The sequence below is a fragment of the Rhinolophus sinicus genome, linkage group LG09 (assembly GCF_036562045.2).
Source record: "Rhinolophus sinicus isolate RSC01 linkage group LG09, ASM3656204v1, whole genome shotgun sequence".
In the NCBI taxonomy this organism is placed as follows: Eukaryota; Metazoa; Chordata; class Mammalia; order Chiroptera; family Rhinolophidae; genus Rhinolophus; species Rhinolophus sinicus.
The window spans coordinates 16,980,479-16,997,927 of record NC_133758.1 but is presented as its reverse complement, the minus strand read 5'-3'; the positions used below and the strand labels follow the sequence as shown (position 1 = coordinate 16,997,927).

The 17,449-nt window shown below is 34.4% G+C and overlaps 1 protein-coding gene across 3 annotated transcripts in view; it reads left to right on the top strand.

Moving 5' to 3' along the window:
- DCC (DCC netrin 1 receptor) overlaps positions 1–17,449 on the top strand; it is a 1,035,569-nt gene that overhangs the window by 769,526 nt on the left and 248,594 nt on the right. For all 3 annotated transcript variants that reach the window (XM_074339962.1, XM_074339961.1, XM_019721869.2), the window contains exon 12: positions 4,873–4,922. In XM_074339962.1, the coding sequence (XP_074196063.1) occupies positions 4,873–4,922 (50 nt within the window). The remainder of the gene's footprint in view (positions 1–4,872; positions 4,923–17,449) is intronic.

The window sequence follows — 17,449 nt, the reverse complement described above, 5'->3', positions numbered from 1 at the left end:
AAGTTCAACCAAACCTGTACAAATGTTTGTATGTATAAACGTATCTTTAGGACTTCCCATTTGTGTGGCTAATTTAACATATGACTGTGTCTAAATGCATGTGTGTTATAGAGAAAATCATATTTCTTATCAGGTCAAAGGAATCCTTACCATAAAAAGTTTATATTGGGACCACAGCAAAATTAAATAAAAACAAATATTAAATGCAATAATTTTTTTTCAAATTAATTATCACAATGATCCCCTGTTATGCTAAGATTTTTTCTAATGAGGTGCCATCCCTATTTTAGCTCTGCTTTAATTGTTTTTCTGGGAAAAAAACATCATTTTTTGTGTGTTCAAATTCCTCTACCTAGTATATCGTCAGTTTAGTGATTCACTCCTTCAAACCATTTGGGACTGTAGGTCACCAATCTAGCCAGCTTCATATCGAGTGTAGAATGTAACTAATTTTGTCAGTTTGTTCCCAAACACTGTCTCTTGAACTAGTTGACATAGGTAGGTTCTTAACAGATTATATGAATTAATTAACATTTATTAGTATCCACATAAGCTTTTCCTATGTCCTTCTCTTCTGTCTCATGAGACAATGAAACATCGTGAAATAAGAAGGACCCAATTTCATAGGCATCCTTAACTATAGGAATTTGCTCCTCACTGTTACCATTAGTATTTATTGAGTACTTATTAGTGCAAGGCCCTGCTCTAATATTAACCTTTTATTCTCATAATACTATATTTTCTCCTACTTTAACAGGTGACAAAACTAAGATACAGGTCACATAAGCTAGTAAGTAACGAGGCACATTCAATGCAGAAATATAATGAGTTTCTCTTATTCTGTAATAAATGTCTCACATTATTTCCTTCAAGAAAAAAGCTCATAATTATATATGAATTATCACAGTTCATAAAGTGAGTGTACAGGACAGAACACACTTGCTAAGGGAGGAATTCAAGTGACTCTCTTTATGGTGATCCTTTTACTAATGTGGGAACTTGATCTACTCTACGAGAATGACTCATGACGAGGTGTTTCAAACCAGCATGTTCCACCGTACAGAGAGGAGTTTCCAGACCAAACACCTCTGATCGGCTTTAATGAACCTATTGTAGATGATAAATTGCTTGACATTTTGAAAAGAAAAGCAATGAACTATATCCTTCTCTTCTGCCTCATGAGACAACGAAACATTGTCAGATAAGAAGACAAATAAAGAAAAGCCCAGATAAATGTGGATCCCACTCATTTCTACCAAGCACCTTATCCTATCTATTTATCTGTAAATAATATGGAAATTGATAGCCTGAATGAGAGAGTAGCAACTGATAACTAAAAATAATATAGAAAAATTCTCTATTTTCTTTCCTGACTGTGTAAGGCAAGAATAGCCAGCATGCCAGTAATGGAAAGTAAGATAAATTTATATTGCAAAAAAAATAGACAAAATACATCAATACCATTTTTATAAGTCCAGCTTGGGACTTTCTGCCTTTCGATTCCTAATATAGAAAATAATATTGATGCTTATGAAATTGTAGCAGTTACAAAAGGAAGTGCACACATTTATCCTTTATCTTATATATTCTTGGCTTTCTGGAAATACTGTATAAACTTGCATTAAAATGACATTTGAGGCTTACATGTCAACTAGCACAGTACCTAGAACAAAACATAATAAATTTATTATCTTATCCTTCCTCCATAATTCAGTCACCTGTCATAAATCCAACTACTGTTACTGAAATTGTATTTTGATACTATTTAATTGGTCAAAAAGTGGGTGTAATATGATTAGTAAAGTTTAACATGATATGTAAATATTACAACATTCTTTGAAATACAAATTAGAAAGATTGTTTCATGTTTAAGAAGTAATTTATTATCATGTAATAGTAGTACATCATTGCCAAACTTTGCTTTGAAAGAACTTTATTTTTCAGACGTTTGTGATAATGTGTGTTTTAGAGCATAGCATTCTTTTTCAGTTTGTACCACTTTTAGTTTTCAATTCTTTACAAATAATTTGAATATGGATTATATTAAATTCTTCCTCATTGTGAGGCTATCAGTTTAGTCCTTCCATCACACAATTATTATAATTTCCAGCCTATCTCTAGTCTTTTCTCTTTTTAAGAAAGGCGGTGTAGATATCATCTTATTAAGGCTTCTGCATTCTTTCCTTTCCTGGAGACTGTACTGGGATGTCTGGGGCTTAGTGAAGGTCATTCAGGGCATCCTGTTTCATTAGCATTGCATGTGTAGAGTTGAGATGAGATGAACATTGCCAGATGCAGAAGAGCCCTTCTGATTATTTTAGCTTTAGAGAAAAATAATGTCTTAATGTTTTAATAATAGGAACATGAAAATGGAATGTAAGTTATAAAATAAAAATTTTAGAGATGAGTTTTGGGGGAAACTGGTCCATATTGATAAAAATATACCTTAGGAACGCCACAAAAAGAAAAGATATCCAAATGACGGTGAACATGTGAGAAGATGCTCAACATCACTAGTCCTCGGGGAAAGGAGACAAAAACACTTTACAACTGCCAGATGACTAAAATTGAAAAGATTGAAAATACCCAATGCTGGTAAAGATATAGAACAACAAGAGCTTTTCTACATACTTAATAGTAGTGTAAATTGTTACAACCACTTTGGAAAACTTTATTAAAGCTTAATGTACAAGTATGTGTACCCCTCATAAGGGTTTCCACTCCTATCAGTGTTTCCACTCCTAGGTACATAATGAAGGAAATGAGTGCAATTGTCTACCAAAAGACATATGCACGAATTTTCATAGCATATTTATCCTTATGGCCTCAAACTTGAAATAGTCCAAATGACATTCATCAGTAGAATAGATAAATATAAAATATAAAGGTCATATGCTGTATTGTAATGCTGTGGAGCAATAAAAATAAACAAAAACCAAGAAACAAAATCTATTGCTATGTGAATGAATATTAAGAAATAATAATGAGTAAAAGAAGAGCCATCCTGGAAAAACAAACAAAAAAACCAACTATGACTTAATCTTTAGTAAACTCAACTAATCTATGGAATTAGAAGTCAGAAAAGTGGTATTGCCTGGGAAGAGATAAAAGTAAGCTTTCTTGGGTACTATAAATGTTCTATATCTTGATCTCAGTGGTGTTTAAATGGGAACCCACACACACAACCTTATCAAATTCATACAGTAAGTATTTGTGCACTTTATGTATGTTATACCTTAATTTAAAAAAATGCAAAAATACGTGTGACAATAATTCTGAATATGAAAAAAATTATTATCTCTTACAACTTTTCTATTAATTCAACAGATATTTGCTGACTGTTTCCCCTGTGCCTGGCACTCTTGTCAATACTGGGGATGCAGCAGCAAAAGGGACAAAAATCCTTCCTGGTCCCTGTGGGGGTTATATTCCGTACTTCATAAGAAAACCGTAATATGAACTAGAAGAAATTAAATACTAAAGTCTAGGTCCCAAATTATGAAATTTTTTTTTTGAAAGAATACTTGTTGACACAATTCATGAAAAACCAGCCTCCAGTGACAAGCTACCTTGGCTGTAGCCTTTATCAAGCACTATGTTCAAAATCAAAACAAAATAAGTGATTACAATTCCCATCACATCCAGAAAGGCCAAAGAGCTAATATTTAAGTACGTATCCATTTGTTCATTTAATCATTGAGTCAATAAACACTAATTGAATGTCAGTTTAAAGGATATAAAGATTAGACATATATCATGGCCTTATGGTGATTATTTTTCAAAACTTAAAGTCAGAGTAGGGCATAAATAAATTCTGGATAAAATGTAAGAACCTTAGAAAAACATAGATGTGGTCTTCCAAATTCATGTAAAAAGAGAGGAAACGTGATAAAAAGTTCTTGAAAATGCTAAGAGTATTTCTCTATTAAATTCATCAGTCTGTCATGAAAAAGGATAGGTACTACTCATTTTATAGATTAATATGTATTAAGCATTTATTGAATGATACTTCCATTCCTATCGTGGGACAGAGAGCTTTATTTTTTTATGAGACCTCCAACATCTACAATAGTGCCTGACACATAACAGCCATTCAGTGAATGCTTGTCTTTGAGTCACTCACGTGATAAAATATTTACTTTTTGATATAGTACATATTCATTTTAAGTGTTATAAAGAAAATTGTATCTGTTTTCCCGTCTTTCATGGAGGCGTGGGACAATCAAAATGCAGTATAGAGAAACAAAATTCCTAGAAAATCCACAAAGAAAAACAAACTGCTCCTTTGTTAATAGAATCAACTCACTGAATGCTATTTGGTAACCTGTATCTGTGACACACAGGTTTAATTACATACAGCTAAAGAAAAAAAAAAAAAGGATGTATTTCTTCTTTTCACTTTTTAAGAGATAATAAAGATTACATTAAAGGGATTAAGCAACACGAGTGACCCTTACAATGACATATTTCATCATAAAACCATGCAGATCCTGAAATGCCCAAGATCTTAAGCCTTTAAAACCACTCTAGGAAATCTGCGTGTTTTTATTGGTTTCTCGGGGAAGGTTATCTCCGGAAAGCTGTAATTAAATGTCAGCATTTGGTATCACAGCAGGTGCTCACTTGCCTAACAGTTGTGGGGGCTCCCTGGATGAATAACTGGCCACCAAGCAAGAAAAAAATAAACAAATGCAGTTATTTTTTATCTCTCCTGGAAAATTTGAAAGTAACACCTGGATCAACCTATCTAATTATCATTATGAACTGTGAAAAAGACACTTTGTCTTTTCAAAGAGTGTTGTAGTTTGTCTTTCATGACTTCCTCAGTAACTACCTTACCTTGTTGTTTTGCTTTTTTTTTTTTCCTTTTAGTGCCAAGTGCCCCACCACAGAACATCTCCCTGGAAGTGGTCAATTCAAGGGTAAGCTGTTGAAATGTTCACTGTTTCATTGCCTATACACATATAACTTTTCCTCGCCCACGCACTCTATGGGGTGAATGGTGGCGCCCATGTGAAGAAATGTTACAGAACGGTACAGTGAGTGGCACTGACCTTGCCATTTTCTTCCATCACACTTGAATTAATTAAAGGAAGGATTTGTTTACCTCTACTACACTTGTTTTTTATAAATGTTATAATGATTAAAGGCTATTTCATCAGGGGGAAAAAGGAAGTCTATTTACTTATACTTACCAGTATAGGACATAATACGCTAGATAGAACAATTGAATGTAGGAATGAGTAAAATAATTGAAACAGGCGGGATAAAGAGAGACTTTGTTGCCTCACAGATTAGAGTTGAATATTTCATCATCATCCCTCTTCTTCCCTTATAAATATAGGTATTGGAAGCTATTCTTGAGGTCCAATAAGATTATATTTATAAAGCAATGTTAACCAGTGATTAATGATTTTCTGGTCTGGAAAGTTGATATAATTTTCAAAAGGGCTTAAATTAGGGTAGGTATAGCTGAATATAAGGCACCTAATGCCAGAAATCACATTTCTAGAAACATCTCCCATTCCAAGCGTGTCTCAGCGTTAAAAATAAGACCGAACTATATAGTAGAAAGAAGCAAACAAGGATTGGTTTGACTTGACTCTGATTATCTGTGTGCACTCAGGGGAATCATTTGACTATCCATGAGCCTCAGTGGGGTGTGCTGGGAAGGTGGGGGGTTGCCCTAACTGGTCTCTACACTCTGGGAAATAGCAGGGAACTTATATGGGTTTTAGAGAAACTCATTCATTCTGTGGTTTTAAATCCTAGCCTTCCTTTTTAATAACTGTATGTGATCTTAGAAAAGTTTCCAATCTCATCAAACCTGTTTCTATATCCATATAGTGTGAGGGTTAATGCCTTCCTTATTGATTTATCATGAGGGAGTAGTAATATAACATATGTAATGGACCTAACTTAGTGTCAGTAGCTATTACTTCGGGCAATGTATAAATCTTTGCAATGTTTTGCAAAAATCTCTGATGTGATTTTGATCAGATTTGCCTCTGTCATGTAAATTTATCTTTTGGAGTTAGTGAAATGTCTCTATAATTGTTAGCCTCTTATATTTTTAGGCGCTGTATTTGATAAGCAGTAGTGAAACAAATTTAAAAATAGAAGGGAGAAAAACATGCGAATTTAGGGAGAAAAGAATAAGCTAAAGGAAAGCAATCAGAAATAAACATCACCCCAAAAAAGACATTATTTGCAGCAACATTACAGGTTTTGCAGATACGCCATTCAAATTAAAAGATTGCCAAATTAAAGTCAAATAATTTTTATGATTATTGTAGGTTGTTAATGAATTAAATTTGGAAAGCAAATTGTAGTTTCTGTTCCAGTAATGACCCATTTTCTATTAGCATTTTTCTCCACTTCAGTTTTGTCTTTCAGGACAGAACATAGAAATTGATGTAACTATGTTGTGTGTATACTCGTATTCCTTAAAAGTCTCCTCCAACAAAGAATAAACGTTTTCTTCTGAAATGTAAATAAGACATTACTGACTGACCCTGGATGCTGACTGTATTTGAATATGATTTATTTCCTGAAGAAGGAAATCCTGGATTGCAAAATTTACTTTTTCAACTGAATATATATATATATATATATATATATATATATATTTATATATATATATATATATATAATATATATATATTTTATATATGTACATATAACATATATGTGTATATATAATGTAGATCTATATTTTATGTACATATATAATATATATTATATATATATATTTTATATACATATATACATATATATATATATATATATATATACACACAAATATCACAGCCCTTGCTCTACTATAATATACAACACTTGCAGCAGCCAAATACAAGCACTCCTGTTTCTATCCTCTTGTAATTATCTCTGGAACATTGAACTGCTAGAAAATTTAACTTGTTCATTAGCTTTTCAGAATGAACACAGTAGGCCCAGGTGCTGGAAAGCCTCTTCCTTTCTTCTCCTGCTTTTTTATCATATTTCCTAGCATTTAAGGAATTACAAATTATTTTCCTTGGGTTGTTACCAGAAGGAAACAAACTAGATTATCAAAGCACCATTTTTTCATCCCCAATATGTTGATACAGAGAAAGACAAGAACTATATTCTATTTCGATAGTCTTCTTTTGTTTGAAGCAAAAGTTCTCAAATATACTAATATTTACCCCTGACTAATGCCGTTTCAAGGAACAAAATTTATTTAAAAAGAAACATTGTACTCAAATAAGTATTGTATTTCTTTTAAACTAACAGAATTATGACTTTTATGTCTTAATTTGCTTTTACTTGGGGATTTTATTTAATATAGAAGGAACAAAGTCATTTTTAAAATGTTACTCCCTATCATATTTGCGATTATAAAACATAATTGATCATTTTATTGGCAATGAATCAGGAAATTTGGGGATGCTAATATTTTTGCACATAGATGGCTAGGATTTCTGTATGTAGAACTGACACATCACACTTACAGGATTTGTTAGGGTTATGGCCACCTATAAGGCAATTGGACTGAGAAACCATGATCCAGGGTATGCAGAGAGGTCCATATACATTTAGATAAAAAAACCAAAATAATTCTGTTACTCTTGTTCTTGAAAACCCAGTGTAGTAGATTATTTTTATAAAACTGTAATCACAGAAAAGACTAGATTCCATTTCTGCCGGGTAACCATGAACACAAATTTTGTTTTGAAGGAATAGCTTGAACTATAGATACTCATTTATAGGTAATAGTAAGTCATGATGAGATGGTTATTTTTTTGGTACTAAAATTTTGTTTACAAGAAATAACATCTTTACAAGAAAAGAAAAACAATAATGCTTTGATGTATGGGCTTTAAAATGTGACTGTTTTATTAGGAAAACCTTTTATAAGGATAATTTGCTGAAGATCTTACTTTGAAATTCAATTCTTATTTGCAGGCATCAATATTACAACTTAGTTGACTAGCATAGAAAGCACAAGTTTATGGGATGCAAAGAGCTTATTAAGTTAGCAATTGATGATTTTCCTGTGTTAATGCAGAAGCTCTGAGAATAAGACCATTTAAAGTTTGCTGAGATTCATGATGCTTAGGCTCTTTGAGATTTTGGAAGTCACTGTCCGTCAGTTGCATTTAATCATTCTACATTCACTGGGCACTTACTATATGTCTAATACGTACACATACACACTATTATATGTATAATACTAGGAAATATATATTTACTGTATCCCTATATCTCTGTCTAAATTTATATCTATATCTACCAGGCACATGACCCAGTCTTTGCCCCCATGGAACTCACAATTTAGTGGGAAACATGTGAGAGAAAATTGACTTTTTATCTAATCACATTTAACCTATTGTAATTCTTCAAGGTTGATATTATATCCTCACTGATGAAATGAGGGAGATGGAGAGATAATCTCTGAAGTCTTTTGTGGTTCCAAACATCTACGACTGTATTTCTACTTGCTATACCTTCTCTCAATCATTTTATCTTTACAGCATTAGGTACAAGCATATTGGTTAAAATATACTGGACTTAACTCACAAGTTCAGATATTTTTCAACTGAGCACTATAGGGTGATCATGAGGAACGAAACATTAAACCCAAATAAGAAAACCAACACCCACTATAGCAGCAGGCATGGCTCGTTGTGCAGAATATTGGATGCTTCTTCTTCTATTGCTGCCCACTCTTGTGTTGTTGAAGTCCTTATTGCTGGCCAGATGCATCAATGTGGCTGCCGTTTTGTTGCATTCCTAAAAGCTGGTACCCAGTTAGTCATTCACAGTTCAGTAGTATGTGTGATGCCTTCACTGCAACAGTGGAAAATGTGACTCTTATTTTCCTGCATCTTAGAGAGTCTCAGTCCTCTATGTTTTAGCATAATTTGGCATGCTTAAATAACTTGAAAATTTGTTTAGTGATCATACTATTCCCTTTACCCAGAAACTTCCCAAAGGAAGAAGTAAAACAGCAACTTTCAACTCCAGAAAACTGATCATTTTTGCCCCAGATGTTCATATATATATAATTAAATATTTAATATTAAATAATACAGAGGGAATCTGAATGTTGTGTGGTTGGGTAACCTCAGAAGGGCATGTTTCTGAAGATATGGTGTGACAGGATGGGTTTTGACCAAGTTCTCTGTCACCTGTCATTGGGCTAGTTTTAATTCTCCTATCGACAGAAGTGATAGCCAAGTGAATAACTGAGTGAGAAATTTGCATTTGACTCCCAACTGGGATAGCCACTTGTTAGGTATTGTGAACAAAAGTATGACAGTGAAGAGAAGAGGAGAAACTGGAGGAATGGAAAACAAAGTGCCAATGTGAGTTACGGTATTAATTTGTAGGTCCTCTTTTGTTTTGTTTTGTTTTGTTTATTCTGAAATTGGGATTGTCTTCTCTTGGGTATGCAGAGGGCACTTGAATTCACACTGCTCCCTGCTGCATCACAACCTCCCTGAAAAGACACTGTTCAGACAGATGTTCTCGAACCACTTCTGCAGTCTCACCACACTTCCTGTAAATGGTGATCTCCCTGTTGTACGTTGTACATTGGCATATGATTCAGAGAGCTCTTGAAAAAAAATCATATTTTTGTTTCTCTCTGAATCCTTCATAAATGTACTTTGGCCACTGAGTTGTTTAAAGCCAGGCTCTAAGTCTTCCTCGCACACATACAGTGCATTTCTGAAATGGATTTATTGCAGAGAAATATGACACATGGGAGACCGTAGGTGATTGATTCCATTTAAAAATAAATTAGAAACTGGCATTTGCTTACTGTTGGACAATTTAAATGTAATTTTATTTATACTTACGAACTCTGGTGTTTGTTCTCAATCATAACACACAGCATTTCTGCTTGAATATAGTGTCTGGTCCAGTTATCCATCAATTCAATTCAAGTAGCTGTAGACCTCTTGTATTTATTCTATTGATCCCTTTATTGATCCATTACATGACTGTCCTTTGAGCATAGCTAGTGTCTAGGGAATTATGATTGAAACAGTTTTGGGAAGAGTGTGAGGATAGGAGTGTAATTATAAGGAAGGCAATGTCTCCTGCTTGTTCTTACATTGTAATCTTTCTATTTTGGTCTAGAATAGACTGCATATCAATTTTCATATTACATTAAAATCAGATTACAGATACTTACATGACCTCCCCCAAAAGTATATTCTTACCTGAATTAATTTAAAACAAATATATAAATTGAGTTAACTAAAGAGAGAGAGAAAAGAAAAATAAAATTTATGGAAAGCTGCATGTGAATATAGGAACAGTCTTTAAAGGAACTATGTGCATAACTGCAGAAGAGACTTGAGAACTACCTATGATACCTATTACAGCATATGAATAAGTTAGAGACATGATTAAATCTTCATGTCAGTGTGAACGTTTCATAATGTGAATAGGATTCGAAAAAACACTTTCTAGAATGTTCTCATCTTCATATTTCAAATATTTAAATATGTTATTTCTTGCTCTTTTCTGTTTTGAGGTTATTGTATTTTGATCTTTCCAATTTTATTATATTCACTGCCGTTTAGTGTATCTGCACAAAGGATTTTGACAAAAAGACTAAAGTATGTGATAGAACACCCTTCTCTTTTGACTTCTAGTCCCAATTTAATATCACCTTATAATTTGTACTTCATCACACACATTTCTAATGGCTCCATTTCTGGTTGACTCCAAAGGCAAAGCTCCCTTTAGCCTTTCCATGAAGTTTAATGAGATTTCCCTCAAGTCATACATTTTTGAAAAGTGGGAGGTTTAATAACTGGCTTAAATTAAATGAATCTACGTCTAGTGATAAGGTCTCTGATTTTAATTTAGTTCATGGAAGTTTCTTTTATAGTTGGAATGATTGATTAGTTGGAAGACATGAACAGGTTCATTTCTGCCAGTAAGTAAAAGCAGTTATGTGATTTGATTTTAAAGATGTTGAAAAATTCACTTATACGCAAAAAATGTAATCACTAATATAGCTTAAAATATCATTTACATTCGAAAACAATGTTAAAATACACACACTTCATCTTTACTCATGGACAATTGAATCTTTCCATCAGAAAGATTTAAGACACTAACATGAGTTATTGAAATTAACATCCTTGACATATATTTAAGGACCACCTAATCATCATCACAATGATGACATTAACGAACTTTTTCATATTTTGTGTCTTGCAGTGTGCAAAGCTATTAAATCAGTATTTCATTTATTTATTATAACAACCTTATAAGTAGTGTTCATTAAACTAATTACTGGAATACCAACTTTGAGTTGTGCTTATTGGTGGAAAAGCTACATGAAGGCAGTCAAATATCCTCCTTTTCTAGAGCTTGCTTACGTTCAAGGGAGATAGACTGATAAGCAAACAAAAAAATGAACAAGTGACACAAGAGAATGGTAAGTTCTGTGAAGAAAATTAAGCACAGCAATGTGATAGAGAAGGGCCTAATTTGAATCAGATTATCAGGGAATGGCCTTTCAAGGAGAGGACACTTGAGCTGAGGCAAAAATATGAAAAAGGGCTAGCTTTGGGTACACTCAGCATAAATCATTCTAAGTAAAGCTGACAATTAGTGCAAAAACCTTGAGAAGGAAACTGTGCATGATTTTGAACCTGGAATAACAGCAATATGAAGGGACCGCAGATTGCTGAGTCAGCGTCAGATCATGTGGGGCTTTATGGGACATGGTAAGAATTGGCATTTCATTCTGTGGATGATGTAAAGGGTTACAAAAGGGGAGCGATCTCGTTTAACTTTTTAAAAGATCAAACTGGCTGCTGTGAGGAAAATTATTGGGGATGGGGTAGAGTGGAAGCAGGGAGACCAATTAAGAGATAGTCAAGTGATCTGTAGGAGATTATTTTAGCTGGAACCAGGAGTCAGAGCAGATGCAGAGAAAAGTGGAAAAATTCATGATATGTGTTGGATCTAAAGCCTATAAGATTAGATAGCAGATTGAATATAAAGGGCAGGGAGAAGAGAAGAATCAAGGATAGATATTCGATTTTTGGCTACAAAAAAAAAAAAAAATTGAGCGGAGTGTGTAGTTGTTTAATGAGATGAGGCTGAGAAGGGAAAAAATTGGTTTGAAGGGAACAATCAATTAATTTTTGGACATTTTGAGTTTAAGATAATGATCAGGCTTACCATTAGTAATGCCTATCACATAGACAATTTGGTATATGGGACTAGATGTCTGAGGACTGGGCATGGCAGGAGATCGAAATTTAGGAGTCCTTGTTATATCAGTGACACCTAGGGAGAGAATGTGATTAGGGAAAAAATGGCTGAACCTTGGGACACTTCACCTTTAGAAGATGCAAGAATGATGGGAAAGAACAGAGAGACACGGTGTCACAGAAGCCCAGGGGGAATAGTGTATCCAAAAGGTGGGTGTTGTTAACTATGTCATGTTGATAAAAATATAGTAAAATAATGACAGCAAAGGGACCTCTGTGGCTGGGGGCATGGAAATGAGGGTTGAGGGACTGCCTCAAGAGACTTCAGACAAAGTTTTGCTCTGAAATAGAGCAAACAAATAGATAGCAACTTGGGAAGTGGGAAGGCTTGAGGGAGATTTTATAGTTCCTTTACTTATGTTATCGCTTCCTTTTTGAACATGAGAGGGACTGCAACTTTTGGAAATAATGCCGTATACAGCAGGGCAGCAATGATGCAGAAGAGAGTGGAAAATGGCAGGAGTGCAGTCCTTGGAGTAGGCAGGAAGGCAGAGGATGCAGCAGTAAATAGAGAGGGGCAGATACTTCAATCTTGGTAAGATGAGCAGAGCAGAGAGCATGGGTGTGGATGCAGTCAGTCTGGAGCTGGGAAGATGAGAAGTATGAGAAATGGTCATCATCATAGTGTGAAGTCTTGGAGGACTGAGCAGTGAGAATTTGAAGACAGGGGAAAAGGTGAGAAATAGTCATTTCATATTGTAGAATGGAGATCATAATATACATGAAATCATGCCTGCTGAGCAGTGTGGGCTGACCATTCGAGATTTGTTGTCATGAATTTAAAGTGAAACTCGCCAACACAGTTGTGTTTCTTTTTCTCTCCATGGTTAGTTGCTTGGCTGCTGGCCTAAGGTAGCCAGATAGGTGGGTTTTATTCTGTTTGGTGTTTGCCAGGGGAGAAGGGGTGGAGTGAATTAGCAAGTTTTGCAAGGGAGTGATTCAAGAGAAGGCCCAGGGAATCTAAACCATCTAAGGAAGACAAGGAGAGCACGGGAGTGGGGATGATGGATAATGGAAAAATAATAAGGTCAGTGGATTATATAAATTATCCCCATTTTGCCAAAAAGAATACTGAGGCTTAGAGACACTAGGTAATACATTGTACTTCGGTGCCACACAGGGAGGAAGTGGCAGCACTGGGATTAGAACCTAGGCTAGACCTGTTGGTCATTTAGCCACAGTGCTTCCTATACGTAGGACCTTGTGAGGGAAGGGATACAAATAAGAATTCAAAATAAGCTTTGTCTTCAAATGGTTTACGTTCTCAATGGGAGAATGTTTCCAGGCAGGAAGTCAAGGTCTAGACCAGAAGCTAAGAGAAGGGTTCATCAATCCAGAGGACATCAGAATGTGTGGAAAGCATAGGAAGAGATGGGCATAAATGCTGAGGAAGGAGACCTAAGAAGGGTATTTAAAACAACCCATTGCCCTGACTTCTCAGTTTTTAGTGGAGTCGATCTACATGTGAGATTCTGTCCCTCACAACTATGTATTTCTCTCAGACAAGCCTGAAAAACACATCAGAGGAGGTGCAGTTTGTTAAGTGAGCAAAGCTGACACTTCAACCAACTATGTAACACAATCTTAAAGAGTTCTGGCATTTCCAAATGTAATTCTGGTTTTCCCTCACTTCCAAATTCTAGACTATATTTGTTGTTAAAAGTCTGAAGGGAAAAAATTGAGATTACAGAGAAGAGCTTCACCTCAGCCCTCAAAGTTTGTTGGCAATAAAATAAAACCTCTAATTGTTTCAGCAGCTGTGGTGTGGAACCATTAGGAAACGTATGTTAGATTCAGAGGAAATGCAAATCAGAAGCATACATTTTATTTGCAAACGTTGTTAATTTAAAGGATAAAACTAAACCAAGTGGGCATAAATTAAATAAGAAGTATAGAACAAATGTTACCAGGTAATAGTGTAACTATCTAAATAAGAGTATTATTTTAAGATACAGCTGCGTTATCAACCAAACTAAGTCATTAGACTTATCTTGTCCTGAACTCATTTTACTTTAATCGCATTAAAAAGCCCACTAACATTGTGCAATCAGAATATATAGTCTCAATAACACTCAACATGGAACTCTACTTATTTGAATTTATTATGTTGCTCTTTCACATAGAAAATGATAGTCTCCATTAGTTTTCTAAAGCTGTTCAAAACATCACACAATCCACTGGAAAACTGTGTGAAACTGGCGGAATTTAACATCTCCTCCATTTTTCCTGAACAGTTTGTAGAAAGTTCTCTACATTTTGAATACAAATGGATTTTTTAAATACATCAAAGAGCATGTAATAATAGGTTAAAAGTATACAAGAACAATTTAGTATTTTCAGAAAATTAACTTAAGTTCACATTACATATTTTAATGGAACTGGGAGAGATTACTTGTGTCTTCTAGAAATAACTTTGTTCCAAAGTAAACGATAAGAAATTCCATTTCCTTTCTTTCTTTTTTCTTTTGTAGTAACTCAAATTCTTCTTAACTAAATATTTTTCACCTTTCAGAGAAATCTACTTGACAGATCATTTTGTATTTTAGCTGAATGGCAGAAGCTATTAACTAGATAGTTGTCTATTTTAGTTTTAAGTGGATAAAGTTGAAGAGACGCACAAAAGGGGTTTATAGGTGAAGAAATACCTCATACTGACTTTAAACAAAATTCACCTTTTTAAAATATAAAGCTGACCATGGCTTTGTATCTTTTATGCATAGATGACTCTAAATGTTGCAAAGAACATTTATGTCTATGTTCATTGCTGTAATATCAATATGTATTTCTCCAGAGATGTCTCTATTTCAGTATTTCCAAGTTGAATTTTCTTTTTTGTACTTCAGGGAAAGGAAAAAAAAACCATAAAATTTATGTTTCCTAGATACTAACGTACATAATCCTCTTGATGAAATCAAATCTAATGGCACTTAAAGGAAACATTGTCAGTTAAAAAAAAATACCCAAATGCTCTTTTAATTTGTAAGTTTCATTAGAGAAAAGGCAATGAAGAATTTAAAGATTATCTCTGTTATAATCTTGGGCTAATTCTTTCATGTGTTTATTCTTGTGTTTATTTAATTATAAATATTCATTGAGTATCTACCATGTGACAGACACAAGCTAAATCCCTCAGCTCTGCCAGTTTAATGAGAAGCCTCCCTGGTGCTTCTCAGGCATTAAACTCAACACCTCCCTGAGTAGCAGCAGTGAGTGTGAAATTCTGACAAATGACAATACCGGAGATTGAATAGAGTTCCTGCTATTATAGAAGAAATTAACTTCTTCTATCTTTGATAAAAGGAGTGGAGGCTTGTCCCTTGCCTATTGTTTAGAGGTGGTTGGAACATTTTTTGATTGTATGTGGCTTGATAGTCAAAGGTGTTCTGGTTTGCTGAGACACCAAGTCTGTGAAGCTGAACCTCAGCTCCAGGTGGGACTGAATCTGCTCACTGTCCTACTGTCCTGGAACTGCAGCTGAGGGTGTCTGCATCAGCACTTAGGCTACAGCTTGAGCAAGGAGAAAAGAGAAGATGAGGGCCCAGAGTTGGAGTTCTCCAATTTTAAGAGCATAAACATTCCTTAAGCCAGGTACTTGTTGAAAATGCAGAATCCCATCCCCCCACCCTCCATCACACCCACTTGTGATTCTGTAGGTCTCCTGTCCAGGAAATGTGTTTTCAACCAGCAGCCCAAATCGTATAGATGATGCTGTTCTACACATCCCACTAGAGTAAAGTCTAATTAGATCAGGGGTTTTCAAACATTTTTCACACAATAAAATCCATTTATATAATCAATTTAACATTGCATCTTGCTATAACATGCACAGGCAAAGATATGCAAAAGAAAAAATGCAGTCTTTGATCTCTTGGGGAAGAAGGCAGTAGAGTGCTGGAGCCAGTTTATACTGGCTAGTAAGAGTGGTTCTTCATTCTCCAAGGAATTTTGTGAGCCCACTGTTAAACACAATCATTATTAAAAATTAAATTGTATAAGTTTACAATTAAATTATATTTTTAAAAGATATGGTTTTCAACCTATTGCTTCTTCGTTATTTTACTACGTTTTCCTGTTATCTGTGCCTTGAGGTTATGTACTTCCGATCTGCATGGTGGAAATACTGTACAGTGGTGTGCTAAGGTATATATCTCTTCCCAACTCCACTTTCAGATGCCCCATTGGTGGCGTGAAATTGCCTATGTTGGGTGGATTTACACCACAAAACTCAGCAAATGCTACCAATCAAGGCTCTTTCTTCCAGGGAGCTAGTTTTTAAACATTTACTAGGGTACCACTAGACAAGGGTGAGTGCTGGGAGTGCCAGTTTCTTAACCTCTCCTTCAAGTCCATAGTGATTTCTGAAAACAAAACATACAGAGTTAAACAGAAAAACAAAACAAAAACATTGACCTAATTTTATTATGGCTGTGAACATGAAGAAGTAAGTCAAGAAGAAAGAATCAGGAGATCAATCCTTCACCATAAACACAAGCATTTTACAAACCTGGTCATGAGACTAGGAGCCTTGACATTTTTTGATAATCCTAGAAATAACAGCACTGGGGTAAGTCCAAATAGTTATTCTGCTACCTGGCTCTCTTTTTGTTCTCAGTCTCCTTCACGTGATAATGATTCATAAAGTGGAGAGAGGAGACCATGTATAGCATAATAGATTATGTTTATTATATATATATATATATATATATATATATATATATATATATATGTATAGAGAGAGAGGGTGCCAAAAAAATGTATACGCATTTTAAGAAAGGAAAATACTGTATTAAAATTGTAATACTCAATATATACCAATAACAAAAAATGAATAGATGAATACAAGTCACATGTATACATTTTTTGGCACCATATAGGCATATATATATATATATATATATATATATATATATATATATATATATATATATATATATCACCTTCATTGTTTAATCCAGAAAGTGGTCCATCCATCTTCAGTGATCATGATGAATGATAAACACCTCTGTTCCTTCTTTGAAATGCAAGTGATCATCTTGCATAATAAAACCACATTTAGTATTTACATGTAATATTGACTTATAGCAAATTTACTTACAGAATTTCTCCTGCTTAATATCAGCATTACACTTTTATCTTTAACACTAACATATAATTCGATATGC